Genomic DNA, 20,339 nt, shown 5'->3' with positions numbered 1-20,339 from the left:
TCCTCATCGTTGAATAATGGTTGCAGCCATAAGATCGTTGGCGCCACATCACCTACCTCTTGAATGGAGTTTTCTTTGTGAGCATCATGAGTAGGATCTCCTTCAATCAGCTGTTTCTCTAGGCGCCGCGAAAGACGAACGTGTTGTTCTAAGAGATCAATCGAGTTTTGGGTCTTTGATGTAATAGATTCATCTTAGATCCAAAATAGATCTCCTATAAACCCGACTTGCACGCAGCTCAGCTCAGCTCCTGCATCAGATATTCATGTTCCTAACAATTGTTTTGACTGCAATCATGATATGATTTCGCATTATATGCAGCGTCGCTGCATGCAGCGACCTACCTGCCTGACAGCCATTCATCTTGGCATTTCTTGAGATGGTGTGGTGTCCATCTCGAGAATTGGTGAGATGGATGGTCAGCAGTAACCGACCTGCATGCTAATAAGCATGCACCACTACTGCATAAAAATTGCAGTTGGGTTCCACCCATCCCTTGTGTCATCCCCCATTTTGGTACCCCTCTTAAATCTTATGATGCAAGTTGTTCCGATCAAATCTGACCCTATAGATGGATTCATGGTCGATTTAATATGAATCAACCTTTTGATTATATTTTTTAATAAAAAATATGATTTTTTAATTCACAAAAATTGCATTTTGTGAACCGTTGATTTTTAATCACCATAAAAAAAACCTGTAAAAAGGTCAGATTTTAGCAATTCAAATGTCGATCTTCGCTAAATGAATGATGTAGATTGCATCTGTGGAATTCAATTTGATCAAAACAACTTGCATCAATGAAATCGCAATGAGGGGTATGAAGATAGGGATGACATAGGAGATAAGTGCAACCAATCTATAAAAAATGGCTTCTTATGATATAGCTTTTACCAAAATACTTCACATAACACTTACTATTTTTTTATTTTTGATATTTATGAATGAGAAACCCCAGTTTTAGAGAGAAGAGCAGAAATGCACAACGTAACAGAGTAAAAAACAATTCATTGCATTTAACAAATATACAACGTTAAAAGGGCCACTCAAAATGTACCCATTTACACATACCAAACAATGTAATAATTAAAAAAGAAGGAAAAGAAACACTCCGTTTACAGCTCAAGCACTCTTGGAAATAACAGCAGAAACCAAACTCGCCAACTCCTTGTGTCGAACTCAAAAACCAGACACATCCAAAACCAAAAAAGTGCCGTGGTAAGTATATTTACACAATTGGGATAGGCAAGCAAGCAAAGCTTCATTCTGTATTAACTTTGAGTTGATACACTTGTTGCTAATAGTAGTAAAAATCGCTGGCTCTCTTAATCTTGGATATTCATTTTTTTGAGGTCTTGATCCTATACCTGCAATGATGGATTGATCCATGTAAGCTACAAGAAATCATATAAAAGTACAGAAATATTTCTTATTTCACTTGAATAGAGCAAATTTCAAGGACAAAATTGGTGTTCAGCAACTAAAAAAAGACAAGGGAGAGAGAGAAGGGTGTATCTTGAAACCCTTGATGGTGCACAGGCACAAAAAAAAAAAATAGTAGCGGCAGTCATGACCGCCGCTAAAGGTCCATTTGGCATTAATCAGACAATGAGCATCCATTTACATTCAATGATGACCTTGCACCTCAAAGTTGTGTACATCATCCACAAAAATCAGGCACCAGATTGCCTCCTCCAGCATAGATGATGTTAACTACTTTATGACCAATGCAAACAAATATAGGCCTGGTGCAAGATAATTTCAACATATTTACATACATATCCTTTCATTTTAACACAATAGATAGTTGCACACACACACACACACACACACACACACACACACACACACACACACACACACACACGTAGGAATGAAGCACCATGATGTATCAGACAGTTCTCCCAATACAACACCTCCATGTCTTCAACCTTTAATTGAAGTCACACCAACAACAGTTAGATTAGTTATTGAAAATATTCAAACCACCAATACTTCTTTTGTGAGAATTTGATGTCCCCGATCTTCACTTTTAAGAAAGCCATGACTATCCATTCCACAGATCCAATTTATCAAGAAGTGTACCTACAGTTTCTTGTACCAACTTTTCCTGATGTGTGGCTACTTCCCTTGACATAGATCTACTTGTTAATAAATCAGTAAGAGAATATAAAGCTCTTTTAGAAAGTTCATTATTATCTGAACTAATTGGTTTAACCCCCACTAGTCTAAATGATTGGCCTCAAACTTGGGAGGAAGAACTGGTAATAGCCACAAAACCTCCATTTTGATCCTACATTTGGTCGTAGAAAATGCCTAGAATAGTTTTCATTGAATTAAAGCATAAAAAGGACAACTGAAGTCAATGTGAACAGGATGTGGGAAACTATTCAAGGCTGGTCTTTTCTTTTCCTCATTCTTTTCTTATTTTTTGTTCTTATTTTTAATCAACTAGACATATATAATAGTGATGCACTGACTTCCACAAACTGTACTAAGGACAAGACAAAATATTCGTCTTCAGCTGCCTGTGTAGGTCAAGGGCAGTCAGGAAACCAACAAAAAAAGTTGAGGGGATCTCTGGATAAATAACTAAAACTTTAGAGGTGGCAACACAATAAACAGCAGCTTTTTTTACCTGACTCTGTAGTCAAGCAATCACTTTCAAAGTTGTATACCTATCAAGTATGGTTCTGATATGAGTAATCGGCAACATAAAGCATGGCTGGTAGCAAAATGAATTTAACCAATTATGAACCTAAAAACAGCAAAAATTGCATTTAGAGTAGCCAAAATTATTGTTCGAAGTGCTACTCTGTTGGCTAAAAAACATGCATGGATAGCAAACTAACTTGTTTAAGATTTTGTGAAATAACTACATTACTGCAATATTCTATTTTGCAGAAAAAATATATCATTTTATTATATTGCACATTTATAACTATGAGAACCCCTAATGAAGGAAAATGATTTGTGGTAGCAATAAAAAATGAATCGGTACATCATCATCATCATCATGAAGTCTTATCCTAACTACATGAGGCTGACTTGAGTCATGTTCCTTGATTCCTTCTTGTCTAGAGCTACAACCTTCATTGCCTCACAATTTTTCACATCACCTCTCATTGTCTCCCTTCAAGTCTTCAATGGCATTTCTATTTTCCTAGTTCCTTCTACTTGGTTGTATGCACCTTCTTATTGGTGTTGTGATAGGCTTCCTCACAACATGTCCAAACCATTTTAAACGGCATTCTCTAACTTTCTTTTACTTATTGGTAGTACTTGTAAACATGCTCTAATATATTCTCTTTTATGTTTTTTCAACTCCATACATCCATTCTAACATATACATCTCCACAGCATGTACTACGTTATCCTGTCACTCTTTAGTTGTCCAATACTCAGTACCGTATAAGCATACCAATCTTATAGTAATCTTATAGAAATTCCCTTTTAATTATAGAGGCACTCCTTTGTCGTCATGTTCTCATCACCTTATCCAGTCAACATACAAATCATGCTAGTGATATCGTCCTCAAATCTACCATTTTCTTGTATCATACACCCTAAATATCTAAATTTTGAAATCTTTAAATTGCAAGATCTTGTATGTTGATTGTGGTATTTTTATCATTGGCTTCCCCACTAAACTTGCACTTTACAAATTCCATTCTTGCTGTACTAATCCTTAAATCATTAGAGAGAAAGAGAGAGGCAGAGCACAAACAGTTACCAACTCAAGGGTGAAAACATAAGGAATAATTGCAAAACATAGGGTCTATACCAGATGTATCCAAACAGATCCTTAAAATTGGAATATTGACAAAGAAAGTCAAAAAGGAGCTATACAATGTAACACTTGAATTCCACCAAGATTCTTTCACTCTTTTTTCATTTACTGGGAATCCAAACTACAAAGATACCATGCTTTTTCTTTTGCATGTTGATGAATGTAATTACAACCAATTGTATAAAAGAGGTTCCTACAACACTAAGAAGTTTTCACAACAAAGTCTGAGATAAAAGAATTGCAGCAGTTAAGATATTTCCAGGAACTTAACTGGCTCCAATGGACAACTTTATTTATATGATGCGTAACTTTTTCATGGATATGAATGACAGTAGACATAAAGGGCATGTTTGCTTCTCCCTGTGAAAGTGCAAGAATCACATCTTCTTGTGATTCTAAATAACTTTCACAAGACTTTCACAGGGCTTTGCAAACATAAGAATGTTTGACCTGTGATTCTGATTGCCTTGTAAGCTGTGAAAGTTACCCTGTGACCAACTTTCACAGAGAACTGATTCTCAGCTGAGAATGCAAGGAAAGTAGACATGACAGCTCTTGATAGATGTTTCAGGGCCGCACTAGCCACTGGATTTCAGAATCACCCAAAGGCTTGCCCACCTCCATCTGCGTGTTCTACCTCTTGCCCCTCCTGCATTCACTATCTCCCTGGAAAAAACATGTAGGAATCCTCCACCTGTTCTCTTCTTTTTTTGGGTCCATGTTTTGTGCAGAGCTTGCCGGAAAGAGGTCACCGGTGAGCTCACCTTGCGCAGCAGATAGGGCTAGCAGAAGGAGGTGGTGAGGGAATTTGGTTTCCAGCAAGCAAGAAGGGGCTTGGCAGCAAGCCCCTTTCACGTATTCTTTTTGTTTTGTTTTGTTTTTTTGTTGAAGCTGGAAGGAAGGTTGAGGGGGGGAGCCTGCAAACTGAATATGAATAGAAAGGGGCTCTCCGACAAGCCTCTTTGTTGCATTCCCTTTTTCTTTTTTGTTTTGGTTGGCTTTGTTGAGGCCAGAAAGAAAGCAGAGGTGGGAGCTTACTCGCCAGTTTCTGGCGAGCTGAAGTTGAGAAGGGGCTTATTGCAAGCCCCTATTCTTCATTTTTGTTCCCATTGCGACTGGAAAGAAATAGTTAGGGGAAGCCTGCTCATTGGATTGGTTGATACTGGATCTGTTAAAGAGTACCAAAACAAGGCTCATTGGATTTGTGCTGTAATGCACCTCGCCATGGTTGCCAGATACCCATGGAGAGTCACATTACAGTACATGTATGCTTCTAACTGAAATCTTATTAAAAATGGGAGCATATGAGTTGGTCTGAATCAATATGGAATTATTATCCCATGCCCATTCCATATTTTTTCCTTGGTTGATGATTGTAGGAACTATTCAAATAATCTATCGGTGAGCCAGTACTCTATGCACAAGCCAAGACTTGACCATCACTGTGTTAAGCTGTGTGGGAGACTGGATCCTCCCATTACCACAGAGGTGAGGAAGAAAAAAAAAGATCAACCATATACCGAAAGGTGATACAAAGTAGCAATTTGCATCTTATTGCTGGATCGAAGCCTGTCAAATGGTTTACTTACACTTGACTGTACAGGGTCTATAGCAAACAGTGACTGACTGACCGAACCCAATATCACGGCGGAATCCTGGAGGCATTAGTTTTTTCGCTGTTTAGTCCTCTGATCTGCCTCACTCTTTGGAGCGCTCTCACTTTGAAGCTCTGTTAAAATATATATATATATATATATATATATATATATATATATATCCTTTGTAATGCCCACTAGGGGCAATTTAGTCTTTTCTTTATAATGTAAATAGATATATCCACTAGAGACTTATTTGTCTTTTCTTTATCTTTCTTTCCTTTTGTCTTTTTTCATTTGTATAGGGGCAAGATGATCAATCTCATAGAGTCGTTGGCACCCTTCCCAATTTGAGACCGGTGGGGAGCTCCCAACGACTCTATGGGAGCCTCCTTGGTCCCATAATGTGTATAAATAGGGACCCTTGCCCCCACTCCTTACTAATGCTTTATAAAGCATTTCAATATATTATTCTTTATATTTTAAGCTCTCTCATATTATATGTGTTTGGTGCTTAGCCCTTTGTAGCTTATTGTATTTTGCCCATTAGTGGCTTCTTTTTTATGTGTTTGTGCATTCCTTGCAGTCACTTTGTGACATTGTTTTTTGCACCAGTGTTTCATTAAATGGCATCAGAGACCCTAGGTGTTTGAACACTCTTGGGACTCTCTTTTGTTTTATTTTTTTGTATGCTTGGGTTTTACACACTTGTTCTTATCTTCTCTCCTTCCTTTCTTCCACAATGACCGATAAGGATGCAAAGATTGATCTCTCATTCAAATTAAATAGGACCAATTATAGAATGTGGGTGGCCGCTATGAAAAACAACTTCAAAGGTAAGAAACTTTGGGGATATGTATGTGGCACGGTTCTGAAACCTTAATTAAAGCTCACCAAGAAAGAAGGAAAGGAAATGAAGAAAAAACATTGAATGATAAAAAAAACTAAAATCATCGAATAATACCAACCCAAAGTTGAAGATTGGGAAAGTGAGCATGCCAAAATATTGGCATGGTTCATGAATAATGTGGATCTCAAAATTTGTGTTAATCTAGCCAAATTTAATAAGAAAAATAAGGCATAGTTCTTCGTGAAAAGTATGTATACTCAAAGAGACTTTGCTAGGCATTTCTTTATAAGAAAAAAGTGAGAGCAACCAAGGAAGGGGATATGAGTATTAGAGATTATTATAGTACTTTATCCCCTTTACGGGATGAACTTGCTCTCCTTGAACCTTAATGGGAAAGAAGTGTTATTGTCATGAGACAAGAGCAAATGGAGGGAGAGATTTTTAATTCATTCATGGGCTTAGGCCCGAATTTGAACAACTAAGAGGGTTCATACTTTATAGGGTCTTAACTCCTCTTAGTGAAATTCTTGTCGATATATGCCAAGAAGAAACTCGCTTGGCTCTAACAAAAGATGTTGATGAAGCGCACATGTGATATCGAAATTGGGCAATAATACGAGGACATATAAACCTCTTCATTTTTTAAAAATTAATTATAACAAGAATGGTGGTAGAAGAAAAATCGTGTCATCATTATAATGAATCAGGGCATCTTAGACCCAATTGTCCTAAGCCTAAGAGAAAGGTGGCTTTCGTTGGAGATAATTCAAGTAACTCAAATGAAGAACAAAAAAAGAATGGAGACATAAAGGACTCCATTGCTCAACTTACAAAAGCACTTCAACAATTTATGAGAAACAACTTTTCCACACCTACTTTCGGTGTTGCGGTTTCATCAACTCCCAATATGTCTTCTTGGATTCTTGATTTGGGTGCTTCCTTTTATATAACACCAAATATATCTCTTTTATAGATCTTTTAAATCTTTTGTTTCTATGGCCAATGGCACATCCTTAGATATTAAAGGGATAGGAACTCTTGAAACAATTTTGAGCAATGACAAAAAATCTTTGTTTCAAAAATTAGAATTATTCTAAAACTTAATTTAAATCTTTTTTCGATTTCTCAAATATTCGATTTTGGTTGTAGTGTCTCTTTTTCATATTCAAATTACTATGTGCAAAATCTCCGGTCCGAGAAGCGGACTGGGTAAGGCCATAGAAGAAGATTGGGTAAAGCCATAGAAGAAAAGACCTATATTATATGGATTTTTTGTCATTACCATCTAAGTCCTTTTGCAATCATGTTCAAACTAAGGATGTTGTCACTTGGCACAAAAGGCCGTCATCCTAGTCTCTCTAAGATTGATATTTTTTCTCTTTTTGAGAAATTTTGTAATGAAAATGAGACTGGCACCCGTCATGTCTAAAGGAAGATATTCATATTATGTTGTTTTTATTGATGATTTCAGTAGATACACTTGGGTTTACTTTCTTAAATACAAATCCGATGTTTTTTTTTATTTTCAAATAATTTTATATACTTATTCAAAATCAATTTCAAAATAATATAGTTATCTTTAGATCCGATTCCGGAGGAGAATATATGTCAAAAGAATTCCAAAATTATCTTAAACAAAATGACATTATTCATCAAAGATCTTGTCCCAAAACTCTCCAACAAAATGGCCTTGCCGAAAGAAAGCATGGGCATCTTATTAAAACCACAAGAACTCCTCTCATTTTTTAAAATGTTCCAAAGAAATTTTGGGCCGAAACCGCACTTTCTGTAATGTATCTTATAAACAGGATGCCATCCTCATTTTTAAAAAATGTTTCTCCCTTTGAAAAAATATTTCAAATAACTCTAAATTTCAAAAGATTAAGATTTTTTTGTGACAAATGTTTTGTTTTTCTTAAAGGACAAAACAAACTTTCACCAAAAGCTCTTGAATATGCTTTTATTGGCTATGGTGAAAATAAAAAAGGATATAAGTGTTGTGATATTAAAAATAATAAACTTTATGTTTCAAGAAATATGACTTTTCTTGAGAACCAAAATGGATTTGAATATCAAAAACCCAAGATGTTGATTATTCCTTTCTATTTAACTTGTTACCTAAGTCACAGGGATTCGGCCAACCAAGTGCCGCACCCGCATCAACGCGATGTGAGTGCGTGTGTGGGTGTGGCACCCGGTGCAGTCAACCCGACCCTGGGTACGGTCAACGCACCCAAGGTCATTTTTGTCCAGTTTTAGACTTAAAAAAAATTGCCTGATGAAAAGGGTTGCGAAGAGGAGGATTAGGGCAAATTTTTTTTGCCCTAATCCTCCCTTCCTCTCCTCCCGACCTCTCTCCTCTTGAAGCCGAAGTCAATCGGTGATCGACCTCTTCGTCGAACCCCGACGTCGCCGACGACCGCTCCGTCGGACCTCTCCTCCTCGGATACTCTCTCTCACTCGACTCCCTCTGCTCTCCTCCTCTCCTCTCCAGTGTACCGAGATCTAAAATCAGTTGGATGCATTGTAACAATAAATTTCTCAACCCATGACCACTTTAATAAGAAAACTGTGGAGTTTGGCATTCGGAGCATCCAAGTTGGCAGCTTTTCATAAGGAGTTGAAAGGATATTGAAGTGTGTTATCTTATAATAGGTGGATCATGATGCTAACAACAAAATTGGGATGAACTAAAAGAATAAGGTGTTCCATGTGGACTTCATAAAGATTTGAATTTGATATTACATAACTATTCTTCCTATACAGTTAAAAAATAGGAATAGTGTTACAAATAATGATAATGTAGAGAAGTAGGACAACTATTAAACTAGGGCAGATAGTGACATTGTCTTACTCCTTTCTAAGGACCCAAAAAAGACATTCTATTGGTTTAGGCAACCTATGGTATTTGTTTCACAAGCCTCCATAAAGTTTTAAAATTTTCTTTTATTAAAGTAGCAAAAGAGTGTATATCTGGACACAATGTACTTCTCAAGAAAGTATGACCTACCCTTTGTACTTCTCAAGAAAGGATTCTAAATATTTCATGAAACAAAGAAATATATATATATATATATAAATTTTTTTTTTGCCACACCCCTGCACCCAAGTTTTTTGAAAGTGCTGCACCCCCGCACCCGCACCTATGTGACATAGCTTGTTACCTAGAAATGACTAAAAAATCTAATGATCCAATTTGTGATAATGAAATTGTTTGTGATAACAATTCTCATCAAAGAGATGATTCTACTAGTGAGAATCCTAATGCTATTCATGTGTATACTCGGCATAAGGGAAATGAGCATCAAAATGCTTTTAACATATATTCACATAATCTCCCTTTAGATTACCAAGTTGAGGAGTCTGTACCTGAACGATCCTCTAGGAGTGTTAGACCTCCTAAAAAATTTGTGTCATATGACTCCTTTTCCTCAAACTATAAAGCTTGTCTAATGATGATTCATTCCCATCATGAGCCTTCAAACTTTAAAGAAGCTACGCAACATTCACATTGGGTAGAGGTCATGCACCTAGAATTAGAAGCACTCAACAAAGCTAACACTTAGAAGTTTATAACTATCCCCTTGAGAAAAAAAGGCTATTGGTTGTAGATGGATTTATAAAGTAAAAACTAAAAGTGATGGATCATTAGAAAGATATAAAGTTAGGTTATTTGTTAAGAGGTATGCGCAAGAATATGGAATTGATTATAAAGAAACATTAGTTCTGATTGCTAAGATGACTAGTGTAGGAACTTTAATAGCCTTAGCATCTATTAAACAATAGTCTATCTACCAATTAGATGTCAAGAATGTTTTTTTAAATGGGGATCTTTGTGAAGAAGTGTATATGGATCATTTGTCGGATCTTGAGATAGAAAAAGGAAAACCACTTAAGCTTAATAAAGCCCTTTATGGTCTTAAACAAACTCCAAAAGCTTGGTAAGACCATGGTTGTCAATTGAGGAAGCAGGAGTGGAAAGCGATACTAGAAGCGGGAGCGAGAAGCGAGGCACTTTCAAAATTTTAGGAAGCGAGAAGCGTGGGACGACTTACAAGTGAATCAAAAACCGTCTCGAAAGCAACCTAGGAAGCGACCTAGGAAGCGAGGGAGAAACAAAAAAAGAGGAAAAAATTAAATTAAAAAAAAAATACAAAAAAGGGGGAAGTGTGTTTCCTATAAAAGGAAAGTGTGCTTCCCAAAAAAGGGAAACGCTTCCCTGCGCGTTTAGAAAGCGCGACGTTTCGCACTTCTGAAACGTGCTTCCCCATATGCCTAGGCACTTCCGGTAACTCTGGGTAAGACCACTTTAGCAAAGTTGTTCTTGATAGTTGATTTTCTTCTTGTTATATTGATACTTCTCTTTTTGTTAAGAATTCAAGGGACCACATAACTATCTTACTATTGTATGTTGATTATATGATCATCATTGGAAATGATAAAAGGAGCATTGAATCTATTTAAAATATTTTTAAAAATCATTTTGATATGTCTGACCTTGGATTTATAAGGTATTTTTTGAAAATTGAAGATGCATATTCTCCTAGAAAATATGTTTTTTTCTCAAATTAAGTTTGTATCAGATATTATTGTCAAATCTAAATTAACTGACAAAAAGAAGGTGGAGACTCTGGAAGTAACAAATGCTAAGATGGGAGTCAATGATGAAACTTCTTTAGAAGATTTCATTCATTATCGTCAATTAATTGGATCTCTAACATATTTGTCTATTACCAGGTCAGACATTGCTCATGTTGTATACAGTGCAAGTCAGTTTCAAAATGCTCCTACTATCATTCACATGGCTGCTGCCATGCGAATTATCAGATATCTGAAGAAAACAATAATAAAAGGATTATTCTTATATTCTTCTTCATCTCCAAATTTAATTGTTTATACTAACTCTGATTAGGGTGGAAACCCCAATGATCGTATTTCTACCACAGGTTATTGTATTTTTCTTTGAGAATCATTAATTTCTTGGAGATATAACAAGCAACAAAAGGTGTCTCTAACTTCCACGAAAGTCGACTATCGAGCAATAGCCACAACTACAACTAAACTTGTTTGGTTAAGAAGTTTGATCAAAGATATGAGTCATCATCTTTATTCCCTTGAAGCTATGTTACAACAATAAAAGTGCAATCTACATTGCTCGAAACCATATTTTCCAAGAATGGACAAAGCACATCGAGATGAACTGTCATTATGTTCACAATGAATTTTTACGAGGCACTATTGAGCTTCCAGATTCCATATGTCACTTCAAAATACCAGCTTGCAGATTTTTTTACCAAAGCTTTACCATTCCCTAGGTTCTCCTTTCTTCTAAGCAAACTTTTGGTGATCTCACCGTCAGTTTGAGGGAGGGTGTTAAAATATATGATTATATATATATAGATATATGTCCTTTGTAATGCCCACTAGGGACAATTTAGTTTTTTTCATTATTATGTAAATAGACATGTCCACTACGGACTTATTTATCTTTTCTTTATTTTTCTTTATTTTTCTTTATTTTTGTCTTTTTCTATTTGTATAGGGGCAAGAGGGTCAACCTCATAGAGTCGTTGGGACCCTCCCCATCAGTCATAAATGTGACCATTGGGGAGCTCCCAACGACTCTATGGGAGCCCCCTTGGTCCCATAATGTGTATAAATAGGGGCCTTTGCCCCCACTCCTTACTAATGCTTTCTAAAGCATTTCGATATATTATTCTTTATATTTTAAGCTCTCTCTCATATTGTGTATGTTTGGTCGTGGCTTACTGTATTTTGCCCATTAGTGGCTTCTTGTTTATATGCTTGTGCATTCTTTGAATCATTATAGTCACTTTGTGACATTGTTCTTTGCACTAGTGTTTTATTACAAGCTCATGGGTGAAGGAGGTAATTCAGCATCGTCCTGTTTGCATGATGAGAAGATATTTGAAAAGTCGACCGAACGCAATTGACGCACTCATTAGATGGGATAAATGCCGCTAAACATTTCTTTCTCTAAACTCCATTCTAAGTCAGACTTCCTACTATGCACTTCTTTCTATTTAGTAGAAACCATTACCTCACGGTTAACTTTCTACGGCATCGGCCTGTGCAGCTATTCGAATTCCCTCCCCAGCAATTCCCCAGCAACATCTCTTGAATAACATTTGGAAAGTTGGGGCACCTTTGAAAGCTTCTTTTCTACTTCAGTATGTTTGTATCGCTGGAAAAGCAAACGGTTCAACAGGCCAGGTTTTAATGCAACAACTTGATATGCGTTTGGATAACATCCTTTTTTGCGGTGTTGGTTCTTATCCTCGGCTAGTCTAGCAGTAAGAGAGAATCCAAATAAAGGTTCACTTTAAAATGTTGATACGGATCTGATCCGGGATTGAAAATTATTTGGATGGGTAAATACGAATTGGATCCAACTTAAAGGCTTGATAAAGTTTTTGCTTACCTAACATTTGACAAACATAAGAATATGAATCACAAGTGGAAATGAGAATTACAATGCAAAAATCACAACAATAAAACAAACATGAGAAAGTTGTGCCTGAGAATGTTAATCATGTGAAACACATTCTCAGGGTCAAAACTCTCACAGCTGAAAAACCTGTGATCAAAACAAACATGCCCAAAATTGAAAATCAGCAAATACACCTCAACCAGGACCACGGATTTGTCACTGATAATGAGAAAATCACTCCAGATCCTTGAAGGATATCGAAGTATGAGACTAGAGTATCTTATGTTAACAATCTGACATACTTTGACAATGAATAGCATGTGTTAATTCATGCAGGACCATATGATTGTAAAATTTGAAAACACCAAAGAAAACTCCATTTAAACTAACCTACAGATTTGTTTTACGAAACCATTAAAAAAGATGGAACATTCTCTTCCATTATCAAAGACAGAAAAACCCAACTCAAGATGATGAATATCAGGATACTTCATCCTAGTCAAGGGTACATCAATCCTAGACGTGATCAACATAAACACATTAGTCCCTTTTTTAATATTATGTGAATAGAGTTGAAAACGGTAACATCCCACTTCAACCCAATTCTAAAGTCTCCATCTCCTTTCTAGTACACTCTATCAGTTCATTAACTGTCACAAGGTCATGACCATCACTCAAGCAACTCACAAAGAATAGAGACTAGCAAAACAGATTAAAAATAATGCTAATGAATAATTTGTTTTGAAACAGTTACAATACCACCTTTACCAAATATGTGCAAATCCAATCCAAGTAGAGAGCAGAAGAAGAATTTCTCCATCCAACCATAGATCCTCTATTAGCAAACCATGAACAAACCCTGTTTAACAGCATCAAGTACATTATCGTTAGTTCAGCACATATAACCAAGGGCAGCCATCAACTAATTCATCTTGAAATTGATACCAGATATTATAAAATCTAATAAAAATTACAACAAAATATTCATATAAATGCATAAGCAGATGCTTGCAACAGATAGAACTTCATAACAAAAGCAGTCATTCACAAAGGCTTCAAACATCAAAACCAAGGTATTATGATCTCCCGCTTCAAATAATGAATTTCTTTACAAATACTTACTTTGAGTCAACAGGACACTTCTTAATCAAGAACAGCATGTTAGTGCTGCTCCAGTGCACACTCTGCGAATTTCTTTCAGGTGATGTGCCATTTCCTGGATAAGCTTCAGTCCTTCGCTTCCACTTCTAAGAGAATTAAGTGTATGCTCAAGAAAATCTTTGTCTGTCTCAAGAGCCTCTAACCTCTTATTCAAGTATAGAATTTCATTTTCAATAGAGGGTAAATCAGTTCCTCTTCCAGAAGAGGTAGATTTCTGCAGATCATCATCACAATTGGTAGTAAGTAAATGATCACCATCGCTTGGTCTGTTTGTGAAATGTAAACCTTTGGCAGTTTCCCCTCTTCCTGCAATAGATAAATTGTCTCCAATTGAAAAATCTTCCTCTCCTTCAATGTCATTACCTTGTGCCACTTCTATGTGCTTCGCATCTTTAAAATTAGTCTGACCAAGTCTGTTCTCCAAGTTTTTCAGACATTTCAAAAGGTAGTGTTGTTCATCTTCAAAATTTAGCAAAGTACATTCCTTAGCAATATCTTTCTCCCCACCATTCACATCATTGGTCATCTTAGCTATGACACCATTATGGTTTTGCATCGAAAAACTTTTGTGATACTCAACTTTATCATCCTGCTTAGGTTCACATTGAAGTCTAATCCTGAAAGATTCCAGCTCCGCTTCCAAATCTTGTATTTCCTTCTCTCTCACTGCAAGGAGTTCATTTGATCTCTGCAGAGCTTCTTGGTCATACTCTGATTGCTCTTCCATCATTCTCAGGTACTGTAAAGCCTCCATATGCATTGATGCCTTCTCCTCCTGTAACCTAGTAATCATGGCCATTGCTTGATTTGCAGCAATAGCAGAAGCATTCCTTTCCTCTTCAAGCTCCTTATACAAGGCATGCATTGCCTTCCTATCCAATTCAACTTGGCGTTTCAGACGATCAACTGCACTTTCTCCTTCAATTTCACTCACGATGCTCCCATCCAAAGACTCCGCACCTGACTCGTATCTCTCAATTGAGAGTCTCTTGTGAAGTGCCTGAAGTCCAAGGGGTGTAGGTACTTCAGACGCCCCGAAATCACCACTACCAACTGGAATTTTTGGGCTCATAGCTATATCACTCATTCCCCGTAAAGATGAAACCTGTCTTAGCAGTGTTTTCAGATCTTCAGGAATCCTACTGGACTCTTTACCACCACCATCCGCAAGGGATTCACTTGGATGACCTACTTTATTACCCACAGCCAGCTTGTATGCATCACTTAAATCCAGAGAACCGGACATAAGAAGACTTGGATCATCAATCATCCGAGTGGTAAAGGAACTAGGTCTAAGCAATTTCAATCTAGATAATCCTTCAGGCTTGGTGACTCCCGTGAGATCAAAGACAGACTCTGATGCCATTTCAGAAGAATTGTTATTCGTTGTAGTGGCCTCATTGTCACCTGCTGCATAAAACCAGCAATGTTGAAAATCACAGACCTTGCATTCATCAAAAGACAACAGAAAATTTAGAACTTACATTTTGACGTGTATCCTTCTCCAAGAGCTTCTACAGACTTCTCTGTTGAGGCAACTGCACACTGTGTAGATGATTCAGACACAGTTAAAGAATGAACTGCTTCTGAGAGAGTTTCCCCAGCCTTGTCTGATGATGGAACACTCTGTGTTGTGAAAATGACAGATGCAAGGATTGCATTCCCTGTTTCTGGAAGAACTTTCAGAGCCTTGTCTGACGATGGAACTGCACGTGGTGTGACAAATTCAGGTCTCAGGGAAGGAAGTATTGTTCTTGAAAGAGATTCCACACGCTTATATGATGATGGAACTGCATGAGGAGTGAAAAATTCAGGCATCGTGGAAGAAATTATCGATTCTGACAGTGGTTCCATACTCTTACGTGATGATGGACCTGCACGTGGAGTGAAAAATACATCAAGTGGGGAACGACATGTTGTTTCAGAAAATTCTTTCACATCCTTGTCTGATGCACCCGGTGTGAGATTCTTCAGGAGAAAGGAACGAAGTGTTGAATCTGAAAATACTTTTGCACCCTTGTCTGATGATGGAACTGCACGTGGAGTGAAAAATCCCATTACCGAGGGCTGGCGAAGCGGTTCCAATTCCATTACCGAGGGCTGGCGAAGCAGTTCCAAAAATTTCTGCCAGTTCACCTCTGCTAGGCCATGCCCAAAAGATACAGAAGGTGCTGAAGTTGTCACAGTTTCATTTTCATTTACTTCTATCACATTTTTGTTTAAAACTGCCTTCTCTTGCCTCTTATCAGACCCTCCAGTTACATCTGTAGTGAAGCTGTTTCTTGACAACCCTGGTTCCTCATCAGAGACCACAGATGAAGGAACAGACGCCTTGGATAGACTTTCCAGCTTGTTGAGGCTCTCGCTTGTTGGTACTGCAGCAGATAAAGTGGCCATCATGCAGTCAGACTTTTGCAAAGGCTTGCAGTCAAATGTTTCTTGAATAGCAGCATGCACATTATCCTCATCTGACAGAGGAACTTCAGACTCAGAATCAGAAGTAATGTTGAGCTCTGAGTACTCAATATGAGCCAAGGGGCCATGCCTATGCTTTGCAACAAAGCTGGCCCTTGATGAACAAGATGATCTTTCGCTTTTCTTGCTCAAATGGTGCTTACACATTACAGAACAAGAGGGAGAACTCTCAAGCATGCCAATCTTACTTCCAATTAAACTAGTACTGAGTAATCTGCTTGTATTCAAATTAGTCTCCATGGGCCTGCCGCAACAGGTACAGTATCTTATGCCCTTCGAATATAATGCAGGAACATGATTTGAAGCATCAGCTGGTGGTTCTTCAAAAGGGGCATCCATTTCATGGTTTGGATGAATATCTAATTGTTCAAGAGGTTCATTAATATAGAAATTGTGATTGCCTTCTGCAGAGCATTCGAAATCCATTCTCAGTTTCCCAACCAACAACCTATACATTTCAGAATTTGGTTTCTTCTCTGTTGCAAAGGAAACAAGACAATCCTTGCACATCCCATGCACATCCGAAAGCTTCTTGTGAATTTGACAATATGCCAACGAGGAGATTTCTAACTTATGGGCATGGCATATCAATTCTCTATAGAAACCGGGTGCCTTGTCCCCTAAGATGTGGTCAAGCCTCGAGCACAACAAACATGGACTTTGCAAACCGAAGAAACTCGCAATTTTTGTTGTCGCATAGGAGAGCAAAGCATTGACAAATAACAGAAGCATCAACAGCCACTCCTTTATTGCATATACTAACGCAGAAATGAACCTATGGAAATTTTCTCGTAGTTTTACAGGTGGCCCTTTGGTTGCCATGATTATAGGAATTCAAACAGCCTATCAGAGTCAACTATCTACTCGAGTACAGGAGAAAAAGCAAACTGAATGAATATATAAAACTTTCCCCCTTTTCCCAGGAAAAAATTACTACATTCACAAGATAAAACTCACCAATTCACACACAGGCATACAACACCTATCAGAATTACAACCCCAATATCAGTATATGCTACAAAACCTCTGCAAATCTCATATCTAAACGAAAAAGAAAAAGAATATCCCGAATATCCAGCACAAAGAAGTGAAAAGGATTGCAGACCCTTTGCAAAACCAAAAGGAATTTAGAATTGCCTCAATTATCGTCAAGAGGATCCCCAATATCTTGTATGGACATAAAATCCTGAAAAAAGAAACAACCCATATCAGAAATACCATGAAACAGCATATCAACTAGAATCACCAAAGAAGTCAAAGTTCAAAAAAAATCAAAATTCGTTTGCCTAAGAAGAAGGTAGAACCCAATTTGCAATTCCCCAAAACAAAATTCTAGTCAAAACATAAAGCACCACAATTCATCCAAAACAACAGAAGGCGCAATCCAAAACCAAGATTACCAACAAATCAGAGAAAAAACAACGCCACTCACATCAGCAATCTCAAAGAGCACCTGACTTAGAATAAAAATAACACCAACTATGACAAAATCAAACCTACCCAATTCGAAATGTCAACACCAATCAAAGAACAATTCATGATCTATCAATTTGTGGCTATTCCCTTCCCTAATTCTGATCGCTAGTGAATTTCTTTGCTCGCCCAATTGATGCACAGATCGGCTGGTACACGTCAAGGGGATAGGCAAGACCAACCGAAGAGAGAGAGAGAGAGAGAGATGGACCCTGCCAACTTGCCATCTTATTCTCACTAATGACGCTCAACGCCTACCTGTATATGAATTCCTATCATAAAAAAACCTTCAATGTTTTCCTCCAGACTCAAAATTCATCAAAAAAAAAGATAGGCAAAAGGAAAAAAGGAAGAAATTCACAACTGAATCAAGAAGAGACAAAATTTACGTGATTTAGATCCCTGTCAGAATTGGAAAAGAGAAAAACGACGAGAAACCGAAAGGCGAAAAAGAGAACGCAGAGAGAGAGAGCCGAAAGTAATTCAACATTACCACTCATGAAGATCAACAAAATGTTGAACCCATGAACTGAACAAGAGCAAAAGCCAAAACAAATAAAGAAAGCACAACAGAAAAGAACATCAGACAGATAAACGGGCTCACGCCGGAGCCGCTTGCCCAGATTGCGGCAAAAGAGAGGTAGCATTAGCAGGAGGGAGCGGAAGATCAGTAAGATGCATACGCAAGATGAGAGAGAGAGAGAGAGGAACAAAAGAGTTTACCTCCCACCATGAAAACGATGCACGAATGGGACAAGTGGGCATTCAGAAAATACAAAAAGGAGGGGGAAATTTGGGGGATGGTTGGGGTTTTTTTATGGAATACCACTCTGGCACCTTGCTGTGAATTGGGGGATTGAACAGGGTTGCTGAAATAATTAATAATATTAATATTAATATTCTATTAATAGAATAATAAAAAATGATAATAGCAGTAACAACATATTTATTAACAAAAGTGTTTAGTATTAAATGATTAAGAATAATTATTTTAAAAAATGGAATGGTAGTAATAACAGCATATTTATTAACAAAAATAATTTTATTTGGTTTAGTTTTAACGAATTAAGAATATTATTTTACTTGATTTTAATATGCGAGATACTGGTACAGGGATGCATGGTCATCAAAAGTTTAGGGTATATTTTTTTTATTGAAATGTGTATCTAAAAATTTTTGTATGAATTTCTAATAGGCATTGATACAAAATTTTGGTATTTGATGATGATATGAGTTTATGAAATTTACATCTCATGATTTATGTTATAAGAATAATACCATAATACATATTGTGAAAAAAATTACTAAAAAAAAAAAGCAAAAGCACTAAAAATCAATCAAGTATGTATAGCAATAAGCCAATGTCTCAAGCAACATATAAAAGCAAAATATTAAAAGCAATGTATTTTAAGGTAATAATTAAATAAAGAAATAACAAAAAAACATTTTTTATTTATGAAAAGTATATGCAAGTATGAGAATCATCTCTTGCATGCCCTCTCAAATCTCAATCATGAAATTGATATAAAAATACAAAAATCATATTTAAATTAAAGAAAAAAATAACCTCTCGTGAGAGAAGCCTCGATGTCAATGAAAGTAAGCTAAATCCACACATGTAAGGTGGTGTAAGAAGGGGCTACTGAGTCCTCTTAATATATAATTATTGTCACCACCATAAATGAAACCTAGTTTTGTTCTGATTTAACTTATATAAGAAAATGGTTCTTATTCATATGAAGTTATAGATAAAACCAAGTTTGGTACTTGTTTTACTTATATAACAAACTGTTTTGTTTCATATGCTATTAGAAACGAGTTTCTTGGTGTTTTTTTAAAACCAGTTTTGGGGCCAAATATGTTTCTATGCGACTATTGGTCAAACCGACCAACAGGCCTCACCCATGAGTGGGAGCCACCCATATCACTTTTGCCTTTCTTTTTTTTTTACAAATGAATTTAATGTGTCAATGAATCGGGTATGACCCAATTTTGACTTGTTACAGATCCGGTAAAGTCAGGGTTTGGTAACAAAATAAGAGTTTCAATATCTAGTTCGAACCCATGAGATCTGATTAGGGGTCTAAACAGTTCCTATCCGAATTGAATGTGACCAATACCATATTGAACTAATCAGATATTGTTGGGTGTAGGAAGAAGAAAAGAGGGAATTTAAATAAAGAAAAACAATGGGGACCACTTCTTTATGGAGTGTGTTTGGGCTTTGATGATGCGAAATAGTCTTATATTGGAGGATTTCAAAATAGTTGTGGGCTTTATTACCTACAAGAAGATTCTTACACTTGTTCCAAAGAACAAGGGAGCGGGATGATTACCACATACACACGCGCCCCCTCGCCACACCGAACCAGACTGGGTTCGGGTAATTGGCCCTTTAGGGCCAAATCCATTCTAAGTCCAATGATCTTTTTGTCTTAGATTATTGTTTTTTATTTAAATTAAATAATGGTCATGAGAAATGGATAACGGATCGATCCGTTATCGGGTCACGACCCCTCGTATTCTGTAACGGAGCTCTTCCAC

The 20,339-nt window shown here is 36.9% G+C and overlaps 1 protein-coding gene across 2 annotated transcripts; it reads right to left on the bottom strand.

Annotated features, from left to right (window-relative positions):
- Positions 1–988: 988 nt before the first annotated feature.
- Positions 989–18,468, bottom strand: LOC149830531 (putative myosin-binding protein 4). Of its 2 annotated transcripts, XM_090015845.1 has the most exons (6): positions 18,400–18,468; positions 17,823–18,053; positions 15,332–17,508; positions 13,809–15,257; positions 13,449–13,545; positions 989–1,367 (listed from the first exon to the last, which is right to left on the bottom strand). In XM_090015845.1, exons 3-4 carry the CDS (start codon positions 17,142–17,144, stop codon positions 13,834–13,836), a joined length of 3,237 nt encoding a protein of 1,078 aa, XP_089871971.1. In that variant the 5' UTR covers positions 17,145–17,508; positions 17,823–18,053; positions 18,400–18,468; the 3' UTR covers positions 989–1,367; positions 13,449–13,545; positions 13,809–13,833. The 2 variants fall into 2 exon arrangements, with proteins under 2 accessions (XP_089871971.1, XP_089871972.1); XM_090015846.1 differs by having other exon boundaries at positions 13,809–15,254; positions 17,823–18,468.
- Between the last annotated feature and the right edge of the window lie 1,871 nt (positions 18,469–20,339).

This window comes from Nuphar pumila, chromosome 8 (genome assembly GCF_984573655.1).
Source record: "Nuphar pumila chromosome 8, dmNupPumi1.hap1.1, whole genome shotgun sequence".
NCBI classification, from domain to species: domain Eukaryota; kingdom Viridiplantae; phylum Streptophyta; class Magnoliopsida; order Nymphaeales; family Nymphaeaceae; genus Nuphar; species Nuphar pumila.
Note: the sequence above shows the minus strand (reverse complement) of the source record. Positions and strands in the feature narration are given on the sequence as shown.